A 26667-nucleotide genomic window follows, 5' to 3' on the forward strand; every position below is an offset into this window, starting at 1 on the left:
CAGTTCCTACTATCAGAGGAAGACCGTGATGTTTTTCAACTTCCTTCTCCATCTCTATCAAGTGTTTCATTTGGTTTCCTTTTTTTTTTTTTTGAAAAAGGATTTTCCTGGTTGACTTATCCCTCAACTGACATTACTGAAACAGATTGTCTTGTCATTAATCTCAATGCATAAGCTGGCCGCAATGCTAACAGGACCCCTTTTGACTATGCAGAGCACTGCAGAATGTCCTGGAGTTGTGAAAGACACTGTGTATTTCTATACAATACACGTTTGTCAGGGCTTCCATCCTATTGTACTATAACCTAATGCTTTGAATGCCAGTGTGGATTTGTTAACTTAGCAACTAATGTGTACGCTGCAACTGGAGTGTGACCATGATCATAAGAGCTTTATTGACTATTTAACCAGGTCACTGCTAAACTAACAGATTTGATCCAACAGGAAATTTTAACTTCTCTCCGAATTGGGAGAATGCAGTAGCATCAATTAACTACTTATCCTACCAGATTTTCTTTTTCATGAACCTTGTACAAAACCACAAATTTCACCTGTACATATTCTGTATTATCTATTGCTTCAGCAATAATTTTATATGTGCAATCCTGACCTCTTTAAAATATTGCTGTCTGCAATAATAAAAACTGAATGAAACCTAATGGGCTTCTTTGCTGAAAAGCTCTGTAATGGCCTTTCTCTTTGCTTTTGCGGGAGTCTATGTATTGTGGAAAGTATCACCTTTTTGGGGAAAATTAACAAGGGCTCCCAAAGCAGGAGGTCTTGCATCTGAAACTCAAATAGGCTTAAATTTCAAGAAGTAGCTACTTAGCATAACTGTAAAAGAGCAATTGGACTCCAGTTCATTTGGCAGGTTTAAGGATATAACCTCTAGAAGCCTGTGAAACATTGTACAGCCATATTACATCTGGGTGGGGATAGAATTTTTAATTGACTTCCAGTGTTCAAACATTATAGGCAAAAGAACCCTCTGGTGCTGTTGTGATGTCAATTCCTTTTCAGATGCTCACAACATATCTATCGGAGCAAAGGAGGCTAAGAATGGATTTAAAGATGTTCACTTTTGGGGTCGTGTTGACTGGGTGGGTGGTGGTTGCAGGAAAGTAGAATAGTTTTTTTGATAGGGAAAGCACATGCCCTATGGTTTTGAGTGTTTATTGTCGTCGAAGGTAGGTGACCTTTCTTTACACAGACCTGCTGGGAGTGTCAAATGTTCTGCTGCTTGATGGCTGAGGCAGCACCTGTTGCAAGCTTTTGAAGTGGAAGAAAATAGAGTCATGGGACAACAGGACAGTTAGAGTTGGGTTAATGCCAACAAGTTGGGGCAATGAATCTATGGCTAAGTTTGCTTCAAGATAACATTTTGAGCATGAAAAGCAATATAGTCAATCACAAAGAACAAGCTAGAGATGCCAGTATTGATGGTGTATTATCCAAACTGGTATCTGTTTGTGCCCTAATTATCACTGTTAAATCCAGAATCCTAATTAAATGGATATGGCTTTTTGGGGATTTAACTCTCTTTCATGGGGCACTTGCTCTTAAAACCTAAAACTTGCAGCAATACCAGGCTTTTTTGTTTTTGGGAGCCCTCAAAATATTTCAAGGAATAAAATCAATCTGACCAGTCTGAATTCATTTGAATTGAATGCTGTTACTCCTGGATCTGTTGGGTCATCTGATCTCTAATCCATCATTTGTCATCGTCTTGTCAAAGATACATGACTCTAGTTTTGTGGATTTTGCATGCTGTTCATACAGTGAAATAGAAGCACCCAAATTCAATGACCCAGCTCCTCGGCTGCGTCAATGTTGTCAGCCATTCCCACCAGCAGACTGTCAAATTCACTAGAATGATGCAAGTGATGAGTCGAAATTCACTGAACTCTCTGATTAGCTGAACCCGTGTTAGCTTCTCCTGTTACTGAAATGAGCGGTCTCTGTGGCATAATTCCACACTATATCGTGAAACTGTGAAGCACTGTGCAAGACTTGATAGTGATGGAAGCCACCATTGCCCAATGATCCCACCCTGAAATGGTATACAAATGGGCAAGATGCCAGTATAGAGGGTGAAGCCAGTCAAACCAGTGACTCGGCTCTCTTCCTCATCTGAGGTTGGCATGGAGAGAATTCCAGCAGAAACCACCACGGAAAGCTGTGTGGAGGTGGATGACCCCAGTGCACCACGCAGTGGAACAGTCTATCCTTGGCTGAAGGACACTCGGGCAAGGCAGCTCCTAACCCTACAGAGTCTGCTGACTGTTTGTTTGCCTAACCAAAGCCACAAAGGTTTTAGAAGTGCTTCTGGATTTTGCAATGACATCAAAAATCTTTATGCTGCATTGACTGACTATATCACATTTATTGGAACACCAGGCAGAAATGGTTTAGTGCAGTTTTAAGGAGTTAACCCCTGACTACTACTTACCTTTTCTATAAGGTAAGACAATGGTAAGGTGCGAACAAATTGAATAACTTTTTTTTTTTCACATGTTTACTGCTTCAATATCTTTATTTGACTTTTTTTTTAAATGGAGGCCATTTTGTAAGCAAAAATATAAGGTCGATCTCAACTCTCCCTTGACATGAATTTCTAGGCAGATGCTCTGGGATTTGACTCTAAGTAATTTTAGTGTATGTGATTATTCATGAGAATTCTTATTCTGGCATTTTTTTTTAGCTCATGTGGAACACTGCCCAGAGTCCCCACTTGACTGTATGTTTCATGTTGTCAAAGGACACTTGAGTTAATTGTACACATCTCTTTAGCAACCAACTGAAAAAGAACTTGTAGGTTAGTTCTCAAGTCTGATTTATATTTGTACCTTCTACTGATTGGTGATTCTATACAAACAGAATGCATATTTCAATAGCAGGAACCTGAAATGTAAACTTCCTCACTGGCTTGACCTGGCCAGTTCAAAGTCTCATTTTTGATGTATTGGTTAAGGGACTGATTACATTCTACAACTGAACTGAGAAAAAACAAAATGATTACTGAAGATATTGAGGGAAGAAATTCCTTGTCATGTCTGTCCTAAATGGGTGATCCTTTACTCTGAGATTATACCCTTTTGGCCCTAGACCCTTCCGCAGGGGGAAATTATCTCTCTGCATCTATCCTGTCAGGTCCCCCTGAGAATCTTTTATATTTTAATAAGGTCTAGTCTCCTTCTAAACCCCAATGAGGAGTACAGGGCCAACCTACTAAACACAAGACAAGACAATCCCTCCGTACCTGGGGTCAGCTAGTGTACCTTCTCTGGGCTGCTTCTAATACTGTCTGTCTGTCCAGTCCCCCCTCCGAGGACCAAAACGCGTCGGTATTCCGGGTCGGTCTACCTAATGCCTTGTATACGCGCAGCAAGACGTCCCCATGTGTATACCGCATATTGCAATGAAGGCCAACATTCCTGAGAACAATAAAACCGGCTCGATTCACAGCCTGCTCCAGTCCATGAGCTGTGTGTGTGACCTTGCAGTAACCCTTCAGTGATAGTTGCTGGTGACATGCAGAAACATGCTGTAAGTGGACTGGAACTGTGCCATGAGGTTTCTTCGAGGCTGACGCACATTGATGGACAATGACTGTGGATGTGTGCCTGTGAACAGTGCCCATGGAGCATGCCCTGCAATATTGTGCCTAGTGTCCAACACCGAGGTAGATTGGAGCAAGTGGCGAGCTGCAGTTGTCATGCCCCCACTGATTTCCATGTCAAGAATCCTTGACATTTGAGCTTTTTGTTTTGGTGCATGCAGTTACATTAGGCAGCTGAATATTGATGAGGTAAGTAGCATGAATGATGTCTTTAATGAGCAATTATATTTCTTAATTGGCAACCCTTGACTAAATTGAAACTCGCTGCTCTGCAAAAACCTGAACGATTCAGTGGGTTGCTCCTGACGTAGGCCTTGCCAGACTTGTCTGATTTTACAAATGTACAGTAGTTGTGCTGTCTTCTGAATTTTGCACATGATCTATTTCTCCTTAGAATTGCCTGATATGAATAAAGCAGAGTCTGTCAGAACTGTCCTGTCTTTCTGATGGTTGCTACTGACTTGGTTGATGTCTATCAACTAGATATTATGGACTAGAGATAGTAAGAACTGTGGAGCTGGAAGAACACAGCAGGCCAGGCATCATCAGAGGAGAAGGAAAGTTGACATTTCAGTTGGGACCCTTCAGAAATCTTCCGAAAAGACCCTCCTGACACGAACGTCAACTTCCCGGCTCCTATTGGCGTGTGCAATTTTGCTGTTACTGTGGGAGTGAGGCTGGTGAAGGAATGGATGACCAAATGTACAAAAACCGATTTGGTTCAAAACTTGCAAGATTATCTGTGGCTTAATTTTTATGGAGTGTCCTTCATGACTAAACTTGCTGACACGCCTGGAGTGGGTGCCTGCCTTAGTGACAGCACGTATCATCATAGAATCCCTACACTGTAGAAACAGGCCCTTCAGCCTAACAAAGTCCACTCCAACCCTCAGAGCATCCCAACCAATCCCATCCAATCCCATCCACCTAATCTACACATCTCTGAACAGTATGGGCAATTTAGCATGGCCAATCCACCTAGCCTGCACATCTTTGGACTGTGGGAGGAAACCGGAGCACCCGGAGGAAACCCACGCAGACACTGGGAGAATGTGCAAACTCCATACACAGTCACCTGAGGGTGGTGGGAATCGACCTGGGTCCTTGGCGCTGTGAGGCAGCAGTGCTAACAACTGAGCCACTGTGCCACCCATGGTTTATGGCCTTGACATGAGAAGTTGGCACATGAGAAGCTGACTAAACCTTGAGAGGGGAGGTGTTCTATTTTCAATGACCCAGCATTTCAGTTTGTAGCAAATGGTAGGTTTGTTCTTCTAGCTACAGTGTCAAATTCAATGTGCTGAAAGTTGAGAGGAATAGTTTGCCAGCTGTGGTGGTGTTGCTGCCTCAGGTGCTGGGGAAAAAGCTGCACACCTGACACTCTGCACTTCACTGTCCAGACAGTTTGTCGGTATTTTTGTTTGAACTTGGCAAATGTTTAAATTGTGACAAATGTCAAGTTAAAGTCATTGAAATGGTGCAGCTCCCACTTAAATTGAATTCTTCATATTCTACATAGAATGCAAAGCCTTGTATTCAGCATTGTGGTTTTGATGTTTAAATTTTTTTCACTTTGCAGTCACTGGTTTACATCTCCAATTAGCTGTTGGACAAGTGTTGGGGGGGAAAAATAACAGTTGAGTAGGATCCATGATATTTGAGAGTAAATTCAACACACTTGTCCCTGTATTTTACATTGTGTACAACTGTTGAGATTTGAACTTTCCAGCCTCATTCCTCTCTAACTAACTAGTTTTCCAACAAGATTAAAGCATTCAAATTTTAGTTGTGAACTTGTTTAACTTGGTATGAATTGGCGGCTGTTTAGCCTTTTGCCTCTTTTTAGCCATTCTTGCTTCATCAACCTTTTTTTTTTTCAAAAAAAATCCATTTCTCCTATGTACCTAGTGCTTCAAACAATATTGCTTCTTTTCCATTTTTTTGACTTTTGGCATTGAATAAATATTACCATGTTAGACAATTGCAAGCTATTGTCACCATCTCATTGTGCTTACTTAATTTCTTCTATCTCCCCTCCTTCTGGTTGGAGTCATATCTAGTACAATGGAAGATGGTTGTGGTTGTTGGCGGTTAGTCCTGGGATATCATGAGTTCCTCTGGTTAGCATTCTAGGGCCAACCATCTTCAAATTCTTCATCAATGATCTCCCCCACCATCAAAAGTATGTGCAATAATTAGCAAGCAAGTGTTGAGCAGATCCCACAACTCCTCAGATACTGAAGCAGTGCATGTATGTGTCCAGCAGTACCTGGACAACTGCCTGGTTTGGGGTGATGAATAGGAAGTAGTGTGCCACAAAAGGGCCGGCAGTGATTATCTCCATTAGACTCGAACCAAGTTGCCTTGTCCTTGAATGATGTTGATTGCTGCTGAACCCCCACAATCACATCCTAAGGGTTACTATGGACCAGGAACTGAATGGAATTGAACTGAACCAGACCTATAGATAGCCTGCCTACAAAAGCAAGTCAGAGGCTGGAAAATCTGTGTGACTAACCTCCAGACCAATATTCCTGACTTTCTTTCTCTTGCATGAACTTTTGAGGTCCACGTGTGGCAACAGATTCCAAATCCAAAGTCATGCATGACAGTCCATGTTCCTCAGGACCTAGCAGCCCCACAGCTTAGAGGGAACATGGCTCTTCAGTTGGCAAAGTCCATCCAGAGTCCTTGCAGGGCACAAGCCAGGACTGTGATGGAATACACACTCTCTGCATTTGCTTTTGTGTGAAATTCAATGCCATCCCACATCTCGAATTTGACATGCCATCTGCAACCTTCAACATTCACTTCCTCCATCACTAGATAATGGCAACACTGTACTATTTACAAAATGCACTCCTCAAACCTCTTGACTGCATCTTTGGATTTTCTTCTCTCAGTTGTTGATCTTACCCAGCCCAAAATGGAGTCCTACAAACCACAACAGTGCTGTATCCCCAGGTTAAGTACTTGATTTTGGGATTGTATTACCTCTTTTTGAACAAAAACTAAAATCAGCAATTCTTTTACTAGGAGTAGCAGAGACAATTTTGGCAAAATGAAGTACCACTAATTATGCACCCTTCCTTTACTGCAAGTAGTTTGCACCTTTAAAGTTTTTTTACAACTGAAAAGTGGCCACTTTGATTTTTGACAGCTTTAGCTATAGTTTGCAAAGAATTATATATTTGTCTCAACACTTGCCTTCCTTTTTCCCATCCCTTTTTCAGTCTTTTTTTTAAAAATTAGCACTTTTCACTAATGCTTCTGCCCAGATACTTGTCCTACTGGCCATGATATATCACCAAATTGATTTCTCCTTTTTGGTGATGGTCTTGAATGTTGCATGACATGGTTGCTGCTTTACCAGTAAAGCTATTCTCTTATCTGTTTTGTCAACCTCTTTTCATTTTAGACATCCTGTATCAGAGCATGGAAACAGACTCTTCAGTCCAACCAGTCTACACTGAACATAATCCCAAACTAAACTAGTCCCACCTGTCTGCTCCTGGCCCATATCCCTCCAAACATTTCCTATTCATGTACTTCTTCACATGTCTTTTAAGCATTGTAATTGTACCCACATCCATCACTTCCTCAGGAAGTTCATTCTACTCATGAACCACCCTTTTTTTTTTTTGTTTCTTAAAAATTGCCCCTCACATTTTTCTTTTTTAAATCCCTCTCCTGTCACCTTAATGTATTCCCCTAGTCTTGAAATCCATCATCCTTGGGAAAAGACTACTACTGTTAATTCTTTGATCTGTACCCCTCATTATTTTCTAAATTTCCATAAGGTCACCTTTCAATCTTTCTATGCTCCAGTGAGAGAAGTCCCAGCCTGTCCTGCCTTTCTTTATAAGTCAAACCTTCCATACCCAGCAACATCCTGGTAAATCTCTTCTGAACCCTGTCCACCTTAATAATATCCTTCCTATAACTAGGCAAACTCTTGACTATACTTTTTCCCTGATTTTGGTGCAGCGATGCAAGTTCACCTCATCTGTCTCTACTTCATTTCAAGAGTTAATATAACTGGAATCTAGTTTGTTCCATTTGCACAGCAGTTTCAACAGTATTTAAAAATGAAGCATAACTGGCCTTAATCACTGCTGGAGAGGTCTGTCTGTCTGTCTGTCGTTCAGTGCTCTGGTTTAATACCAAATGGTGTCCTATTTCCTTGAAGTGCAAAGCTAAGCTCTTTTGAGAAGTCTTCAGCTCTCTGGATTAGGGAGCACTTCATAAACAGAAACAGACTTCAGGAAGGTTTGTCATCCTTTCTTGTGCTGCCAAAAGTTCAAATTAAACAGCTGGGGAATGGAGCTGTCTCTGTGCGTGAAAATACCAAACACTTTTCTCTGGCCATCAATGTATGCACTTCCAAAAAGATATTGGTAAGCCTTTACAGTGCCCAGTGCAAATCTGTTCAGTAGCTACTGGTCTTTGGCATATATACACAGTAATTACAAAATGTTTGCAAATAGTCTAATCAGTAATGAATTTGTCAACACAGTGCCACAAACCCCATCCCCAGAAAATAACAAGTTAATGGTATTTGACTTGAATTGAAAATTGGACTGAAGTGCTCTGAATCACTTATTTCCTAAATTTTTTACTTTCTTGGGATGTTGTCCTTGAATGCTGAACTTCTGGTTTCAACAACATTTTGTTTTGTGTTGTGTAGGGTGCCATCGTGTGGTGACTTCATAACTACAGCTTAAAATTAAGAGGTGACATTGGGTGGGCACTGTTTAGTGCTATGGCAAGTAAAGTTTTCAGGTGTGGCATTTCTGTCGCTTTGAGTCTGTTTCAGTGCATGGCGTGACTCACCAAGGACCACAAAAAACCCTACTTTTTTTAAGTTTCCACTCTAGTCTGTACTTTTTTTTAAATATGGTTTTACAGTATTCATTTAGTTGGAACATTATTGGAGGATTTTTGGTCAATTTAGCAACTGAAAAACAAATGTATGAATTGGGTCCAGGCTGTTTCCCTTCATGTGGGAAGAAAAAAAAAAAGATGACATTTGTAGTGTGCAGTTTAATGCTGATATTAAAATAAATGTCATAACTGGTCTGGTTACAATACAGTTTGGATGTTATTGGTGAGTAACTTTTTCAGTCATGTGTAGTCTTGTGTTCTAGTTTCACATGGGCAGGATATTTTTAAAAGAGCTGCAAAGTAAAATTGTGCCAAGTTAATCCATTGGGCTATTAGAAATGTTTTCTTTAATTCACTAGATATGAGCAAATTAAAAGACTCGCAAGGTTTGATGTGCTTATTTTTGAAATTCTTTTCTTTAAAGAAAAGAGTTAAGCAATGTATCTTTTAAATTTGGAAGAATTTGAATGATGCATGTAAGTGTCTGTCCAATACGTCATTGTTGTCATAGGAGTTCTGAGGAAGGGTCACCAGACCTGAAACATTAACTCTGATTTCTCTTCAAAGATGCTGCCAGACCAGAAATTTTCCAGCAAATTCTGTTTTTGTTGTGTATGTCATAGTTGTCGTTCCACTGACCATTTTGACTTGAGTATGATCTGGGCTTTAGTCCCATCTCAGCATTTTTTATTAAGATTTTCCTTTTTAAAGTTCCTTTTTATGTAGTAGCTTTCAGTTGAAATGGAGTGGTCAGCACATGGGTTTTTTTTCTTAATTTATCCACTTTCCACACAACTTAATTTGCTCGAACTGTGAATAGAGTTAATTAAAATTAGAAGCAATTCTGGTATTTTAGATTTAAATTGCTAAGCAGATGGCTGCGTTTTTATTGCCACTTGGCAACTTGTGACTTTTATACTCTATCCACTAGCAAGCCTGCCAAAATGTTGGCATTTGAGATTGACTTGACTTTTTTTTTCTTCTGTGCAGAAAATCCTTTCATAATCTTGTGTTAACAATATGCCTGCTTAGCCTGTCTTGTTTGGATTGTCCGGTTTAATATTGCCTCTACTTTCAAAGGAAATCAACTGTAAGACCAGTTTGACATTGACTGACTATTTGGGTGCTAAAAAGTATAAATTTCTTTTCCTCTGCAGATTGGAGACGCTATGAAGCAAATGCAGGAGCGCAGAAACATTGGGAAAGTTATTCTGGTCCCAGAAGCAAAGAAGGCTGAAAATTAGTTTGACTGGGCTTCCAATAGAAGGCAGGGAATAACATTTGTAAATTTAGCATAAAGTGCTAACCTTTTATGACCTGAAGATGGACAGATGACTAATTTAAGCTTGAAGCAGGGAAGCAAATCTTGACTGATCCTGTAATCAGGTGCATTTAGTGCTGATTTGCTGCTTGCAAGTTACCATCCTGTTAGTGGGCCTTCCTCACAGCCTTTTTATCTTTCTCCAATCTCCAATGAGTTAAATTTTTAAAAAATGTTGAACGTCTCTGGCTGGCCGACTGCCTCACGTAGTTCTGTGATGGCGCCCCTTTTTTCTCCAATGACTCCAAACTATTGTGATTATAATCCATGTAGATCAAAGATCCAAAATGTTGGAATAATTGTGTTGAATCTTTCAGATTGAGCCACAAATTGACTAATTGTGTGGACAGCATGGAATTGTAAGATGTTTTGAAACTTAGTTGGCTTTCATCATACATCTACACTAACGATGTCTGACTTCCAGGAACTGCTGAATGTATAATCTGCAATGTATGTCCACCTCCCCTCTTTTATTTTTTTGTTTGATTCAATTATTTGCTATTTCATCCTATCAAATTCCATCTGTCCATGTATAAAACCTTAAAGGGTTAGTACTAAATGGTTCACAGATAAGAGCTGGTTGATCAATTTTGAACCTGTGGAAATATTAGCTGTATGGGGTTTTAAGGACTCCTTTTATTTCAACTATCACATGAAACAGTTGTTTTTTTTGTGCCAGAGTTCTAGCTGGGACTATACACAGATCCAGGCTACTTGACTTGGCTCAGCAATGGTCCAGAGCCAGTGAATAACAAGTTGTCACCCCAAAAGCACTACCAGTGGCATTAGTTTTCATACGGTAACCACTAACTACTTCATTGGAGTCTGATCTTACTCCACTTGATAATTATGACTCGAGTTGAAGCTGTTTTGAGCCTTTTGGCATACCACTAATAAGTTACAATGGATTCAATTTCTTCCGACAACCATCTGAAACTAGACTTTTGTTTCTATTTTGAGTTTTTTTTTAAATAAAAGTTCTGCCTGGAATTATCAAAACCTGGAGTAGCTGCACATTCCCAGTTATAATGTAGCTAAAGGCAATGATTTATTTCTCCACTGTTTGATTTTTAGTATGTAATTCATGATCAGTGATTTTTGTTTTTGTCTGAGGTCTTTGTCCCACATACTTCTGCCTTCATCCATTTTTATCTCTCATTTGAATAGGCAGTGCTACATAGAGCTGATATGTTCCAAGGTGCACATTGGATATGTACAAGTCCAATCATCGTAACCATGTTTCTTTGCTCTTACTTTATAATAGTTTGTCTGTTTACTGCAGATCAACCTGCCATTCCCTAGATGATGCAATTCGATAGATGCCTCTGGCTTTAATGACAGTAGAGGGTGCAATGGTAAATGCATATAGCAGGTGGAGCTAAGAAATTTGATGTACTAAACTAAATCCATGTTTAGGAAGTATAATGAATTCTGATGACCGAATCTTGGACTGTTGCCTCCAACTGTTTAGGATCTATCCTGGAATAGTCAGATCCCATTTATGTGCATACATTGGGGTGTTTTTTTTTTTTTTTAAGGGAAAATCCATAGTAAAGCAAAATAATTCTGAATAGTTTATCAATGCTATACACATCCAGGACCGGCCTTTTAAATCCTAAAAGAAGATTGACAGGAGGCCATTAGTGACTCAGTCAATAAATCACCAAGACTAATGTAAGTTGTTCCCTCTTGCTCTGTTTGCATTACAAAAGAGCATAAAGTTTGATTCAGTGGGCCTAGCTGCTTGACCTCTTGCTAAATGTGTACACTGCCCGTGTGGAAACATATACAAAGAGTACATTACTCTTATAATAAGGATCTAACAGTGGCACCATCTCGACTGACTCCTGTGCTTAAGGAATGGATTCCACAACTAAGGACTTCATCCTGCTCATAGCCAAATCCTTGTCTTTACTGTTGGATCTGTGCCAAAGTAGCTTCTGGATTTTATAAATTCCATCATCCATCTCTGAGGCTTCAGGCTGAGTGTCACTAAGACTTGTCAGTAAGGCTGTCTCCACCTTTTTCTGCACAGAGCACTTGGTTGATTATTTAACATGCAGGTCTGAATTTGGTGCTGTTTGGCAAGATAAAATGCCAAGTATTCTTTATTAAGATTAAGCTTCACAACCATTTATAATAGTGTCTCGTCTGCCAGAGGTCATCTCTGCCTATTGAGTATTCAAATATCTGCCAAATTAGAGTACAAATCCAGTGCCTTGTGAAAACTTTTAACTGGTTTTATTGTGTTCTCCCTGGATAAATCTACAGAAAGCTACCTGTCTGTAGATTCCAAGACGAAAACTTCTTTAAGTGCATTTTTCAACAGCTGGTGAGATATTTGTCAGTATTGTGATCTTTAATGGCCAATTTTAGTTCTACCCAATTTCTAACTTTGAAGCCATGTTTCGTTTGAGTCTCTGTAGACAACGCTTTTGGGCCCTAGGAGGTTTTACTCTTGGTGGTGTTACCTTTTTTAAAAAGTTGAATTCTGGATCTGCAGCTCTGTTTTTAAAAAAAAAAAAGTAAAAATTTGCTTTCCCAAACTCTCATGACACATTTTAGGGTCTAAGTGGCTAAGCCAAGGCAGTTAGCGTAACCAAACCAGCAGAAGATAAGTGTGTTCCAGTATTGGGCCTTCTTGTAAACTGTCATATGGTTTGATATCTCTAATGTTCATGTTCATCATAATTATTGCCCCTTCTGAATGTACAACCTTAATCACTTGCTGTTCACAATATTTTGTCAAAATTGTCATAGTCCTCAATCTGTATTAAAGACAGGGTGAAGCCTCTTTCTGCATCCAATTGTTTGACAGAATTCCAGCAGATGATGAAAGTTTGGTCAGTCTGAGCTACCTCATCCTCTGTACCTGCTGTACATTATCATGTGATCAGCAACATAGTGATGAACAAGCTCTTACCCACCTCCCAGATCGAAAAGAATAGCCTTGACAGTAAAATCATGAAATTGTCCTAACCCTGCAGTGCCATGTTTGTGGATTCTGGTGAAGAATGGGTTAATATCTGATTTGAAGAAGGAAACTGTTTGGGAGTTGATAATGGGAAGCAAGAGGTAACTATAAGAAAATGGACTCTTCACTTTTTAAAAAAAAATGTCCAACTAATGTTTGGTGGAATCCTTTTTTGACTGCAAGGTTTGATTGATGGGATAATCTGTTATGCTATACTCCTTATCACATGTGGCCTTACTACCCTACTCCTTTTTCATGTGCTATAAGTTTGTATCTTAAGAAATTGGAGAAAACTGAGTTCAGACAAATTCCTGAGATTGATTGATTGATTTTGTTTTTTTTTTTAAAATGTGGTGTGAAAGGGGAGCTATCCTGTTTACCAAATAAAATCTACAACCTTGCAGAAATAACTGGGGACCAAAGAATATTTGAGCATTTGGAATCTTTGCAATTTGCCCAAGTGGACAGATGAGTTTTTTTTTTCATTAATTTTATACAGGTAACAATTCAGAAATTGACTTATCTTGTGTGGTAAGCTGGAGAGGGCACATATGTTTTCCTTTGTTAACCAATGGACTACATGGAACACATGGGCAATCAATCAAGTTATTTAATAGCAACATCTTACTTGTAACTTGGGCAAGTGGGAAGTCACGAGTGATCTGATTTGTTTGTTTATTTCACAGGCCATTTTGGTTTAACTTTTTTTTTCTGTTCAATCAACTATTTCACTCAAATAGCCAACCAAGACCATGTAAGATTCTTCCATTCCTTCCCATTTGCTGTCTTTATTTAAGATCACGATCAGTGTGGACCATCCAATTTTTGGATCTCATTGCACTGCAAATGAATTAGCTGAGGAAAGGGTTGTGGTCAATATTTGCAATCCATTTCTTCTTTTTCCTTAGCCACTCGCTGAACTGCATTGATCTGCTCAGCCAGAAGGGCCTAAAGTTAGTCCCAGGTTTATGCTGAGCTGACTCACCTGTAGAAAATGCAGTTGGCTTCTGTATACATGGATTTAGAGACTTTAATCAGCCCACCATCCTGCTCAAACGTGGCAGCACAGTCTTGAAAGGCATCCGACCATGACTCTACCTCCTAATTTTTTTTTTTTTTTGTCGACCTTCCATTTCTTTTCTGTTTCTCAGACATTTCCATGAATTATAGACAAAGGTGAATAGCAGAAAAAAACTTCAGTATTCCACTCATCTGTCCACTGAGGTAGTCTGAAACTTTGTAAACAACATGCCTTATTCAAAGCTGAGCCTGAGCAACAGCTCAAATGTCTTGAAACTTACTAAAAATGTGCCAATATGACTTGAGAAAACCAGGGGACCAGTTGGTTCTGAATGTGATTTGAATGACATGATGGAATTTGAGATCCATTTCTGTGGTTAAGCTTGATGTCAGTTAAAGGAAGGGACTAATGTTCCAAATAAAACTTTGTCCATTGTCAGGATTTAAAAGGGCCAAATCTGCCTTCATATGGCTTATTATGTAACCCTGCAATCTTTGATTTACAGTTGCAAGTCCCTTTTTGATTAGGGTCTGGATGTACATATCTGGCTGCTCTGGGGCATTCTGATTCCAATAACATCTAAATTGCAAAGACACATCAACTTTGTAAAGTCTGTTGTAGTTCTGCTTGGTGATCTGGGGTCTGAACACTTCTGTCTTGAATAGTGAACCTTTGAGTTTTGCGTCTGGTTCTTGCTACTTTTTCAAATATATACAGTTGCATGATTCTTCAGTGTGCATGTGTATGGAGGTAATTTTATTTAGTGTGAAGCAGAATTTCTGATTTTTGTCCTGATTTTGATGCATCCGAGTGACTTAGTCGGCAACTTGGGAACACAAACCCATTCAGTGTACGACTGGAGGAACATATAGACCTGACTGGGTGAGGACATGCATGAACTAATTAATGGGAGAGCTGTGGCCTTCTGCTTAATTTATCTAACTGGAACTCCTTTTATTTGCTGATGCATATCAGTAATGTTACCTGACTTACAATGGCAGCTTGTCAACTTCCATCCTTTAATATTTCACCACTACAATGCAAATTTCATGTACATGTCCTGTTTAATCCTCCCCATAAATTAGATCCTCCACTCTTACTCAGAGTAGAGCTCATTTCATTATTCACTACCTTTTTTTTTCCCAAGCTGGTAACCTTCCAATATATGTAACAGAGATTATGGCTTCATCTAATGAGTTTATAGGACTGTATTTTTGATCCCATCATTCATATAGTTTTACCAATGTAACCAGGTAAAATGTTACCAGTGTTAACTACAACTCATTCCTGGTTTTGGCCCATACTTGGGTATTTTAGCCCCATGGAATTTGATTATTATTCTTGTTGGCTTTTCAGAGGGTGGACGTTTTCCTTTATCCGGAACAATCAGAAGTCCAGGTGCTGAATCGAGATGCTATACAGTACTGCTTAATAAGCTATACTGTAAATTGGAATAGAAAGAATGTCCACACTAAAACTTCTGACACTTTTCATGCGTTTTAATTCTGATCACTGGTTTCTAAAGCCTAGCACTTCCAGAAGATTAGAATAGCATTTATGACAAATGTTTATTATGACTGAGAATACTGTATTTGAATCTGCTCAGTTAGTGTAACGGGATTATTATTGTTGTGCATTGGGATACTGTTATCTGGCCAGCTCTACACTTAAAGGAAACTTGCAACTGGAAATTCACTGAAGGCACAAATTGTCCTTTTTTTTTCAAATAGGTCAACATTAACTCTGCTCGATTTTATTCAGTGTTTTAATCTCATACTAAAAGCTGCTTTTTCTATGTGTGTGTGAACAGTTAAAACTGTGCAGTTGCTGTTTAGATGGATCCTATGAAATGTAATGCTGTTTTATGCCAGGTGTTACCATATGCCTTAAATGTTTAATAAAATGCATACATAAAACCGAAAAGTTTTGATTCTGGAAGCTTTGATCTTAAAAGGGTTTGTTATGCCTCAGTTAGTATGTCAGTTTGTTTTCAAAGACATGCTTGTGATATCATCACTATTTTAGCATGTGACTTCAGGGTGTAAAACACAGACTCCATCTTATCTGGAGCCACTTGAAGCATGACAGTGATGAAAGTTATATTGGCTGGCTTAGTATTAGGCTATTCAGTAACACTGAATTGTCTGTGAATCACAGCTCACTTAGATGTTAACATGTAATAAACAATGTTAGATTTTTTTCATGACCGTGTTACCCACATTTGGATTCTTGTGAGGGGATATGGGCATTGCACCCTTGGGTAAAATGCCAATTTTATTGGAGGCAAAACACACAATACTAGATCAAAATACAGCACTGTGGATTCTGGAAATCTGAAATGAAAATAAATGCTGAGTGGTAATATCTGTGGAGAGAGCAGCAGTTCCAGGTCTCTCTCCTTTTAACGATAGAGATATGGAGCATTTTGAATGAAAGGCTATTCATCTGAAACATTTTAACTGTTTCTCCCCACAAATACCTGCCTGACTGAATTCATCCAACTTTACCTTATTTCAAAAGAAGTGGCTTTTCTTGCATTCAATACCATCTGGGTCTTACTGTAAAAACTATCAACAGAAATCATTCTCCCACATTGTGTTTTGAAATTAATTTGTGAATACACACTCAGGATCTAAGTTTTTAAATTGGAAAATATTTTTCCTCTATTATTTTATGAATAACAGTGGTATACAATCTGCTCAAAAATTGCAACCCCAAAGTGATGGTAAAGTCTTCTGTACAATGTACACATCTTCAGGTTTTAGCTGTTCGGCTGTGAGCTCTTCCAACCCTTCTGGCTTTGTTTGATTTTGTTTTTGTTATGTTACCTTAAGTAACATCCTCCGCGTTAATGTAACGCTGAACTTTTTTTTTCCACTCCAATTGTAAGGCCAGATGGAATCTTAGCAAAATCTTTCAATTTAACTGCTTCTTGACAGTTTAGGCACTGCTGCACTAATGCACTGGATGTCAGGTCCCCAGGTTGGGAGCTTGAGCCTTTAACCACTAACTGAGAAAGGAATACGCCTAATGAGTCAAGTCTGACTTCCTCCAGTTTCGTGTTCTTGCAATCTGTCACTTCATGCGCCACACAACATTGAACAGGCCCTTTGGCCCACCATGTCCATGCCAATCAACAAACACCAAACTAAACTAAATCGATTTACCTGCATTGGTTTGTAGTCTACTACGCACTGGCATTTTTAAGAGATTGTCTAGATGTGGCGAGAGAACCTAACTCCACTATCCTCGGGCAGCATGTTCCATATATCTACAACCGTCTGGGTGGAAAAGATTTTTCTTCCAGTCCCCTCTAAACCACTTACTCCTTACCTTTTAAATTTATGCCCTCTGGCCTTGGGCATATCTGCCAAAGGGCATAACTTTGTGTATATATACCTCTATCAAAACCTCACCCCACCCAGTCTCCTGTGCACCAGGGAAAACAAACCCAACCTATCCAGTTGCTTCTCATAACTGAGACTTTTCATCCCTGGCCATATCCTGGTGAATCTCCTCTGCTACCTCCAATGCAGTCACATCCTTCTGATTGTGCAAGTCCGGTTGCTACACACATTATTTCATCGGTGGCCTAACCAATGCTGTATAGTTGCAACAAGACTGCCCCACTCCTATAGTCTATGCACTGGCTAACGAAGATGAGCATCCTGTATACTGCCTTCACCACCAACTATCTACCTGTGCTGACACCTTCAGGGATCTGTGGACTTGTACACTAAGGTCCCTTTATTCCTCAGTACTACTTAGCATTCATTTGTGTAAATCCTTCATGATACTATTCCTTTTAAGAGATGTATTTTGTCCTTTTTTTTTTTGTACACCCACAAAAGTTGAGACAGATGCCAAACAGACTGTTCAAAGCCAACAAATAGCTTGTGAGGCCTTGGTTCTTTTTTTTTTAAAAGAAAAGCTTGGAACAATAGAAACAACCTGAATGGGTGAGGTCTGGATCCCACCAGGGTTTTCTTTTTTTTGTTTTAGCTTTTTGCAGTTGCTGGGGTCTTGAAGCTGGACGTGCAAGTTCTTATTCCTCTTGCTGTCTCTCGTGCCATTTTAGCTGCAACAATCTATTTTTACTGAAGTTGCCTTTGCCAAGGGTATGTTTATGGGTTGTTACTATATTCGAACAGTTAACTATTAATGTAGCTATTCTTAAGCATTTGATACAGTTACAGTTCATTCATTTCCTTTTTACCTGTATTTTTAATTTTATGAAAATAAAGTGTATTTTAATTAACATTGGATAATTTGACCAATTGAATTATATCTGGAATTCAGTCTTACACTTACCCTAACTACTTATTTTAAAAAGGTCTAGACTACCTTAATATATTTTGAGTGGGTTTTGTCTGGTCCATAACTTCCCATATTAGACCTCCCAAAATGCAACACTCTCATTCATCACCTAGCAGTGTAAGTTTCAGCAAATGTTGAAAATATAACACTGGGTTTTGGGGTAGTAATGACAGCAAAAGTGATGACATTTGTCAATTGTTTCAGAAATGTAAATTAACACCTTCTGCAATCTAATCATACAATTAAACAGTGAAATCCAAAACGTGCTTCTCCAATGAACATGCAGTTCTTCTCCCTAGTTTGAATGCCCAGCTGAAGTCTCAACAATTAGAAATCATTGAACTGATGAATTTGTTCCTTTTCTTCTGCTCTTAGTCTGTCCATTTAAAAATCCAAATTTGTGCCTTGTTGCATGCGGTGTGACTGGGTTTTAATGAGGTCTGTACTTCAAAATTACTACAGGAAATCTCTTTGGCTCCGCAAAGGCTAATTTTATTTGTGGAATGTAAAATTCTCAATTGCACATTTCAGTTTTTTTTAATTTCTTTTATATCTGGTTTCTAAGACATCAGTGCTGGAGGTACTCAAAATCGGAGACACCTTCAGATGAATGATCAACAATAGAGGATTTCACAGCTTACTAATCTTGACAGGCAAACACCATTGCTTTGCTGATTGCAAATTCTGACTTAAATGATTCAGTATTTTAAAATGATTCTTTGGTTACAATTTTTTTTGTTTTTCATGTCATTTGTATCATCAGCTTGACTGCTTGCTTAAACATTTCTCTTGGTGTATCAAGATTTTCTATCTAATTTGTACCTTTTTGTGCATTTTAAAATATTTTTAAAAAATCTTTCACTGAATAAAGGCATTACTGGCTAGGCCAGCGTTTATTGCCCATCCTTAGCTGCCCTCAGGACAATTAAGAATCAACCAGATTTCTATTGGTCTGGAGATGCCTGTAGGCCAGATGAGATTAGGATGGCAGATTTCCATCCCTAAAGAACATGAATTTTTCTGACAATGGTTTCACGGTCATGGTTAGATTCTTGATTCATAACATCATACAATGACTATTGATGGAGTATTGCTGTATTGAAAGAAAAATTAATTACAATAATTTGTAATGTAATAACGAAAATGTTTTCATTGCAAGTGTGTAAGCTACAATCTGGAATTGACGGGGATTGACATTGAAGCTAATTTTGAATCCAACATATGAGATTCCTGAACAATTTCGGCAAAAAGAAAAGCATGATGCAAAGACACTACTTGTTGCAGGCTCTACACCAGTTGAGACTCTTTCTTTGATATCTTGTTTATCTTAACCTTTTGGTTTTTCTTTTTAAAAAAAATTGAAATAAGCATGCAGTAAAATATGTACATTTAAGGCTCTTCCACTGACTTGACATTGTAGTTCAGATTTCATTGAATACCATGGCTCTCCAAAGCTGCCAAAACGTTCTTCAAATAACTTGAGTCTGGATAACCTTGCCTGTAAAACATAAAGTTTTTTTTTTCAGGAATTTTAATCCACATTTACTCCACAAATGAAGCATTAATTTGGTTTGTGGCTGAACATGTATGTAATTTTGAAAAGTAGCATCATCAATCAATTATCTATGTTCCAACATGCTAATGGAGTACTCCAATTGAATTAATAGCTCAATGTTTTAACCCCTCATAGCCATAAATTGCTGAGTAACCAGACATTTTAAAGGTCACAATGTTAAATTTATTGCTCCCTTTGCATTTGCCAGCATTTTCATGTTTCTGACTTTGCTTCCCTCCTGCCATCATACCATAGATGTGCTTATCATCCTGACCTATTGACGTAACTTTCCTCACTCCACTCAGTTGTTGCCTAATCTGAGATTTGTAACCTTCTATTTTAGAATTGGGTTTGCAACAGGTGCAGTTTGCTTTCATGATGAGGTTTAATTCGCATCCAATATTTCCAGAAGCATCCACATTAGAATACAGCAGAATTTCAGTATTTGCAGGTCTCCCCTTCAGCTTTGGCTTTCAGTTTTGTACTTGATTAGGAATGTGTCTTTTTTTAAAAAATTTTTTTGTTTTTTTTTTCCACAGCCATTAGCTTGAAGTATAGGGACTTTAAAATTTATGTTTCAGATTCAGCTGTGATCACACAACTCCAAGTCGTTCAGTATTCTTTGTTCAAGTATTGAGATCCAATCACAATTTCCTTGATTTTTCTCAGCATTACCACTAGCTTCCCCCTATTTGAGCTATCCTGCAGTCTTTTTTTTTCATTCTTCTTTTCAGGGATTCACTGGCTAAGCCAGCATTTATTGCCCATGCCTAGTTGACTAGAGCCAGATGAGAGTCAATGTTATTGCTCAGCCTACAGTCACGTGTAGGCCAAAGCAGGTAAGGACAGCATCTCCTCCTCGGAAGGATGTGCGTGAACCTGGGTTCTGGGACAAGGGTATATCAGGGACCAATTTCCAGCACCCTACAAGTCTGCTGTGTTCAGGTCAGGGTGGAAAAGGGTTCATAACTTCTCTCCTGGCCCTGAGTGAACAAAATTTATTTTTATGACTTTCATCAGTGATTAAATGATTACTCTTAAGTTAGTTTTTTCGAATCCAATGAAAATCTGGAATACAGTTCCCTATCTGCTATGGTGGGATTCAAATCTGTGTCCCCGGAACATTAGCCAGGGGTTTTGAAATACTAGTCCAGTGACGTTAGCAATGTGCCATCACCTCCCGCAGATCCATATCCTCTTCACCCTATCTGGCACTATCGGTTAAATTCCTTTATCTTTATTCTTGGATATCGAGCACAGCAGACTTTAGCAGCTAATGCCAGCACCCTTTGGGCAGATTCTAACTGATCGCGATGGACTATGAGCTCAAACGTTCAGTGCTTCCTCTGCTTTTGTGCATGTCTTTGACAAGTGCTCTTCCTGCTCTGTCCCTCATTCCTGTTACATAGCTGATGCATTCTGCTACCTTACTTCCTCACAGCCTGTTACTCTTCTTTTTCACTTCGACCCACTTTATGGCAACATCAAACTCGGTCTTCCCCTCTAACCAAGATTTTTTTAAAAATATATTTCTCTCCAAGTCAAGAGGCTCTACAATTGTATTTCCCAGATAACCGATTCCTCCTAAGTCACGTGTTTCTTTGTAACCAAACTGCTGCTGAGCTTGCAGTGTGCTAGTCTCAGATTCAACCTCGCCATTACTATTGAACCTAATGAAATCATCATGATCGCTATCTTCCTTTTTGTTTTTGAGCAGTAGATCCTGGTAACAGCAGGGACAATTCCACCTTGATTTTTTTTTTAAAACTCCAGCTCCACCACACCCGGCACTTTTCCCTGCAACCGCAGGAAGTGCTACACCTGCCCCCATACCTCCTCCCTCACCCCCATCCCAGGCCCCAAGAAGACTTTCCACATCAAGCAGATGTTCACCTGCACATCTGCCAATGTGGTATACTGCATCCGCTGTACCCGGTGTGGCTTCCTCTACATCGGGGAAACCAAGCGGAGACTCGGGGACCGCTTTGCAGAACACTTACGCTCGGTTCGCAACAAACAACTGCACCTCCCAGTCGCGAACCATTTCAACTCCCCCTCCCATTCCTCAGACGACATGTCCATCCTGGGCCTCCTGCAGTGCCACAACGATGCCACCCGAAGGTTGCAGGAACAGCAACTCATATTCCGCTTGGGAACCCTGCAACCCAATGGTATCAATGTGGATTTCACAAGTTTCAAAATCTCCCCTCCCCCCACCGCATCCCAAAACCAGTCCAACTCGTCCCTGCCTCCCTAACCTGTTCTTCCTCCCACCTATCCCCTCCTCCCACCTCAAGCCGCACCTCCATCTCCTACCGACCAACCTCATCCCGCCCCCTTGACCTGTCCGTCCTCCCTGGACTGACCTATCCCCTTCCTAACTCCCTACCTACACTCACCTTTCCTGGCCCCATCCCCGCCTCTTCGACCTGTTTGTTTCCTCTCCACCTATCCTCTCCTCTATCCCTCTTCTATCCGCCTCCCACTCTCTCCCTATTTATTTCAAAACCCCCTTCCCCTCCCCCTTTTCTGATGAAGGGTCTAGGCCCGAAACGTCAGCCTCTCTGCTCCTATGATGCTGCTTGGCCTGCTGTGTTCATCCAGCCCTGCACCTTGTTGTCTCGGATTCTCCAGCATCTGCAGTTCCTACTATCTCTCACTCCTTAATGAGTCACTTCTACCCACCCTCCTTGTAAACACACCTCTTCCCTTCCATTCCTTTCCCTTCTTCTCTCTTTGACCCTGACTTGCAGATGTTTTAATGTTTTCATTGCAAACTTTTTTCATTCTTGGCGATTGTTGATCTAAACTACTAATATTTCTCTCTTCACAGATGCAGTCTGATCTACTGTGCGTTTCCAGTGTTTTTCTGTTTATTTGGTACATTTTAAACTGACAGGCAATTGACTACAGAATAAATTTGCATTTGAAACCCTTTACAGTCAATGAAGCAACTTTGATTACAATTCAAACATAGTTTGAAAACAGCAAATGAAATGAATGGAGTTATTTGTGGGAGGAACGTTTATTGTGTTAGAACCTCTTTCACATGCAGAACAAGCCCTCGTTTTAGCACCTCATCCAAAATAAACATTCTTCCTATTCTGCAGCAGTCCCTCTGCAATGTACTGCAGAGTCAAACTCCAGGCTCCGAGCAGGGCATGAATTTGCAGGGATGAAATGCAGCATATTCCACTATTTAATCCTCTGTATGTGTAACTTGTTTAGAAATAGTTCAATTCAAACTGTTTAGGAATTGGGATTAACAAAAAAAAGGATATGCATAGGGTTGACTAGTCAAAAAGCCACCACATCACAATTGCAAATTCTGAAGAAAGGTCGCCGAACACGAAACATTAACCCTGCTTTCTCTACACAGATTCTGTCAGACCCGAGTTTCTCCAGACATTTCTGTTTTTGTCTCAGATCTTCAGCTGCAGTTCATTGTTTGAATTTATTACATAAACTGTAGTTTTATGAGCAACCAAAATACAGCTTAATTACCTTCTTTGATGTTTGTTTGGAAACTGTTTTAAGTTTATTCATTGTTACACAATTTCAAATTTAAAAATTGTATTTGTGGAGGCCACACCTGAATGAAATAAGATAGAGGAAGTATTTCAATGCTAGAGTTTTTTTGTGTTTTTTTTAAAAAAATGTATGGTTCTTTCCACGGTCTGATTTTTTTTTAAAAGAAAAAATTTTTTTTTCCTCCGAGTAGACTCTTTTTTTAAGAATATCATCCAAAGTGAAATTTTAAAGTTAATCTGTAAAATGTGATGTTGAGCGAAAGATGTACCAGTTGGTAGCTAAAGATCAGTCTTATTGTCTCTGCCACAGAGAAACAACAACCAAACTGTTTGAGAGAAGGTGTGTTGGGGGCAGGAAACTTACTGAGATACTCCTCCACTTGTCTTTGTTTTGTGAGGGATATCATTCCATGTCACCCGAGCCAATCCTGAGGGACCAGATACTATTTTGAAGGTCAGGCCTCTAGTAAAGGCTTCTCTTAACAGCCTTAAGATCTTTTTGCCGTTAGCATTATCTGGCAAAAAGGCTTGAAAGATACCGCCTTTAAAAGGTTGTCCTGGGTTTGGATCACATTCCTATAAAAGAAAAAGAAATGAGTACTCAAAGCAGAATTTTTTTTTTGTCGCAGTTCTGCTATAAAAATCAAGGCTTGTAATATAACTCCACACTGTCTATGGATGTTTTGGATCTCGCTTTTTCTCTCTTATGACAGATCTCCAGCACTGCAGTATTTTGCTTCTGCGACTGATTTTTGTTTTTATTCACAATTTTAACTATTGACATCTTGGAATTACCAGTCCCTAGAAACTTAACTGGACCACCATAATTGGCATAGCTAGGCTCAGCTCACAGAGTCTAGGTTCTATGGTCAATAACTCACCTTGTGATGCCCTGGACCCTGTCCATCATTTAAAAGGCACAAGTCAGGATAATGAGAGTCCAGAGTCAATATGTTGCTATTAGTGTAAAGGGCAAGGTTGGTAGCTGTAGGGAATGCTGAATGACTAGAGAAGTTGAGGCTCTGGTCAAGAAAAAGGAGGCACAGGGCAGGTATAAGATTGAATGAATCCCTCAGAGTATAAAGGCAATACAGTATACTTAAGAGGGAAATCTGGAAGACAAAAACGGGACGTGAGATAGCTTTGGCCAATAGGGTTAAAGAGAATCCAAAAGGATTCTACAAATACATTAAGGGCAAAACAGTAACTAGAGAGAGAATAGGGCCCCTTAAAGATCATTAAAGTCATCCATGTATGGAACCACAGGAGACGGGTGAGATACTAAACAAGAATTTTGTCAGGTATTTTCTGTGAAGAAGGATGTGAAAGCTGGACAACTTGGAGAAATAAACAGTGATATCTTCAAAAGTGTCCATATTATACAGGAGGAGGTGCTGAATGTATTAAAATTTATAATTTCAAATAAATCCCTGGGACCTGATCAAGGTGTATCCCAGAACATTGTGGGAAGTTAGGGAAATGATTAGGCCCCATGCTGAGATATTTGTATCATCAATAGCAACAGGTGTGAGGTGTTAGAAGACTGGAGGGTGGCTAACGTGCCATTATTTAAGAAATATGGTAAGGAAAAGCCAGGGAACTATACAGCGGTGAGCCTGACTTCAGTGATGGGTAAGTTATTGGAGGGGATTCTGAGGGACAGGATTTACGTGTATTTGGAAAGGCAAGGACTGATTAGAGATAGTTAACATGGTTTTGTGTGTGTGAAATTGTGTCTCGCTAACTTGATTGTCATTTCTTCAAAACAATTCAAAGAAGATTGATTATGACAGAGTGGTGGATGTTGTCTATGTGGACTTCAGCAAGGCATTTGACAAGGTTCTGTATGGTAGACTGGTTAGCAAGGTTAGATCATGTGGAATCCAGGGAGAACTAGCCATTTAGATTTTTTTTGTCAAAATTGGCTCGAAGGTAGGAGGCAGAGGGTGATGGTGGAGTGTTGCTTTTCAGAATGGAGGCCTGTGACCAGTGGAAGTGCCACAAGGAAGGATGTTGGGTTCATTGCTTTTTGTTATTTATATAAATAACTTGGATGCTAATACAGGAAGAATGGTTAGTAAGTTTGCAGATGACACGAAAATTGGTGGACAGTGAAGAAGATTATCTCAGAATCCAATGGGACCCTTGACCAGATGCGCCAATGGGCCAAGGAGTGGCAGATGGAGTTTAATTTAGATAAATGTGATGTGTTGCATTTTGGTAAGGCAAACCAGGGCAGGACTTATACAGTTAATGGTAGGGTCCTGGGGACTATTGCCAAACAAAGACACCTTGGGGTGCAGGTTCATAGTTTCTTGAAGGTGGAGTCACAGGTAGACAGGATAGTGAAGAAGGTGTTTGGTGCAGTAACCTTTATTGGCCAGTGCATTGAGTATAGGAATTGGGATGCTATACTCCAGCTGTACTGGACAGTGGTTAGGTCACTTTTGGAATACTGTATTCAGTTCTGGTCTCCCTGCTACAGAAAAAGATGTTGTGAAACCTGAAAGGGTGCAGAAAAGATTTACATGGATGTTGCCAGGGTTGGAGGGTTTCAGCTATAGGCAGAGGCTGAATAGGCTGGGGCTATTTTCCCTGGAGCGTTGGAGGCTGAGGGGTGACCTTTATAGAAGTTTATAAAATCATGAGGGGAATGGATAGGGTGAATAGCCGAGGTCTTTTTCTCAGAATAAGGGAGTTCAAAACTAGAGGGCATAGCTTTAAGGCGAGAGGCGAAAGATCTAACAGGGGCAACTTTTTCACAGAGGGTGGTGCATGTATGGAATGAGCTCAGAGGAAATGGTGGAGGATGGTACAATTACAGCATTTAAAAGGCATCTGGATGAGTACATGAATAAGAAGGGCTTACAGGGATTATGGGCCAAAGATGGCAAATGGGACTGGATTAATTTAGAATATCTTGTCAGCATAGGTGAGTTAGACTAAAGGGTCTGTTATCGTACTGTACAATTCTATGACTTTGTGATTCAGGATATGATAGAACGTTCCTCATGTTCCTAACTGCATGAATCTTGGGCAAAGGAGTCAGCTTGACTAGCACCCCCTCCATCTTCTTAAACATCCACTCCCTCCACCATTGCTACATGATAGCAACAATGTGTATCATGGACAAGGTGCTAAACTTCAAATAACAACAACTTACAAGCCTGCAACATCTGCCTCCAAGAATGTCTTGCTGCCTCCAAGCATCAGATGTAGTTACGCATAAGTGCTGGGCCTCCGACTGAGTTTGTAATCACGGCCTCATTGAGCATGGTCAGTACCTTGCCTGCTGTGACCATGCAAACGGATGTGCTGTTTGTTGTGACAGGCGGTTTGCCCTTGTGGGACACTCTAAAACCAGAGGGCATAATCTCAATGAGGGGGTTACACATTTTAAGACAGTGACAAGGAGGAATAACAAGGTGTGGAGCTGGATGAACACA

The 26667-nt window shown here is 39.8% G+C and overlaps 1 protein-coding gene across 1 annotated transcript in view; it reads right to left on the reverse strand.

The window, feature by feature from the left end:
- Window positions 1–18606: 18606 nt before the first annotated feature.
- The window catches only part of si:busm1-163l24.3, a 24202-nt gene continuing 16141 nt past the window's right edge, over window positions 18607–26667 (reverse strand). The window contains exons 6-7 of the mRNA XM_048614358.1: window positions 23586–23797; window positions 18607–19634 (exon numbers count right to left, since the gene is read on the reverse strand). Of these exons, the coding sequence (XP_048470315.1) occupies window positions 19565–19634; window positions 23586–23797 (282 nt within the window). The 3' untranslated portion in view covers window positions 18607–19564. The remainder of the gene's footprint in view (window positions 19635–23585; window positions 23798–26667) is intronic.

The sequence above is a fragment of the Rhincodon typus genome, chromosome 30 (assembly GCF_021869965.1).
Source record: "Rhincodon typus isolate 14 chromosome 30, sRhiTyp1.1, whole genome shotgun sequence".
Taxonomy (NCBI): Eukaryota; Metazoa; Chordata; class Chondrichthyes; order Orectolobiformes; family Rhincodontidae; genus Rhincodon; species Rhincodon typus.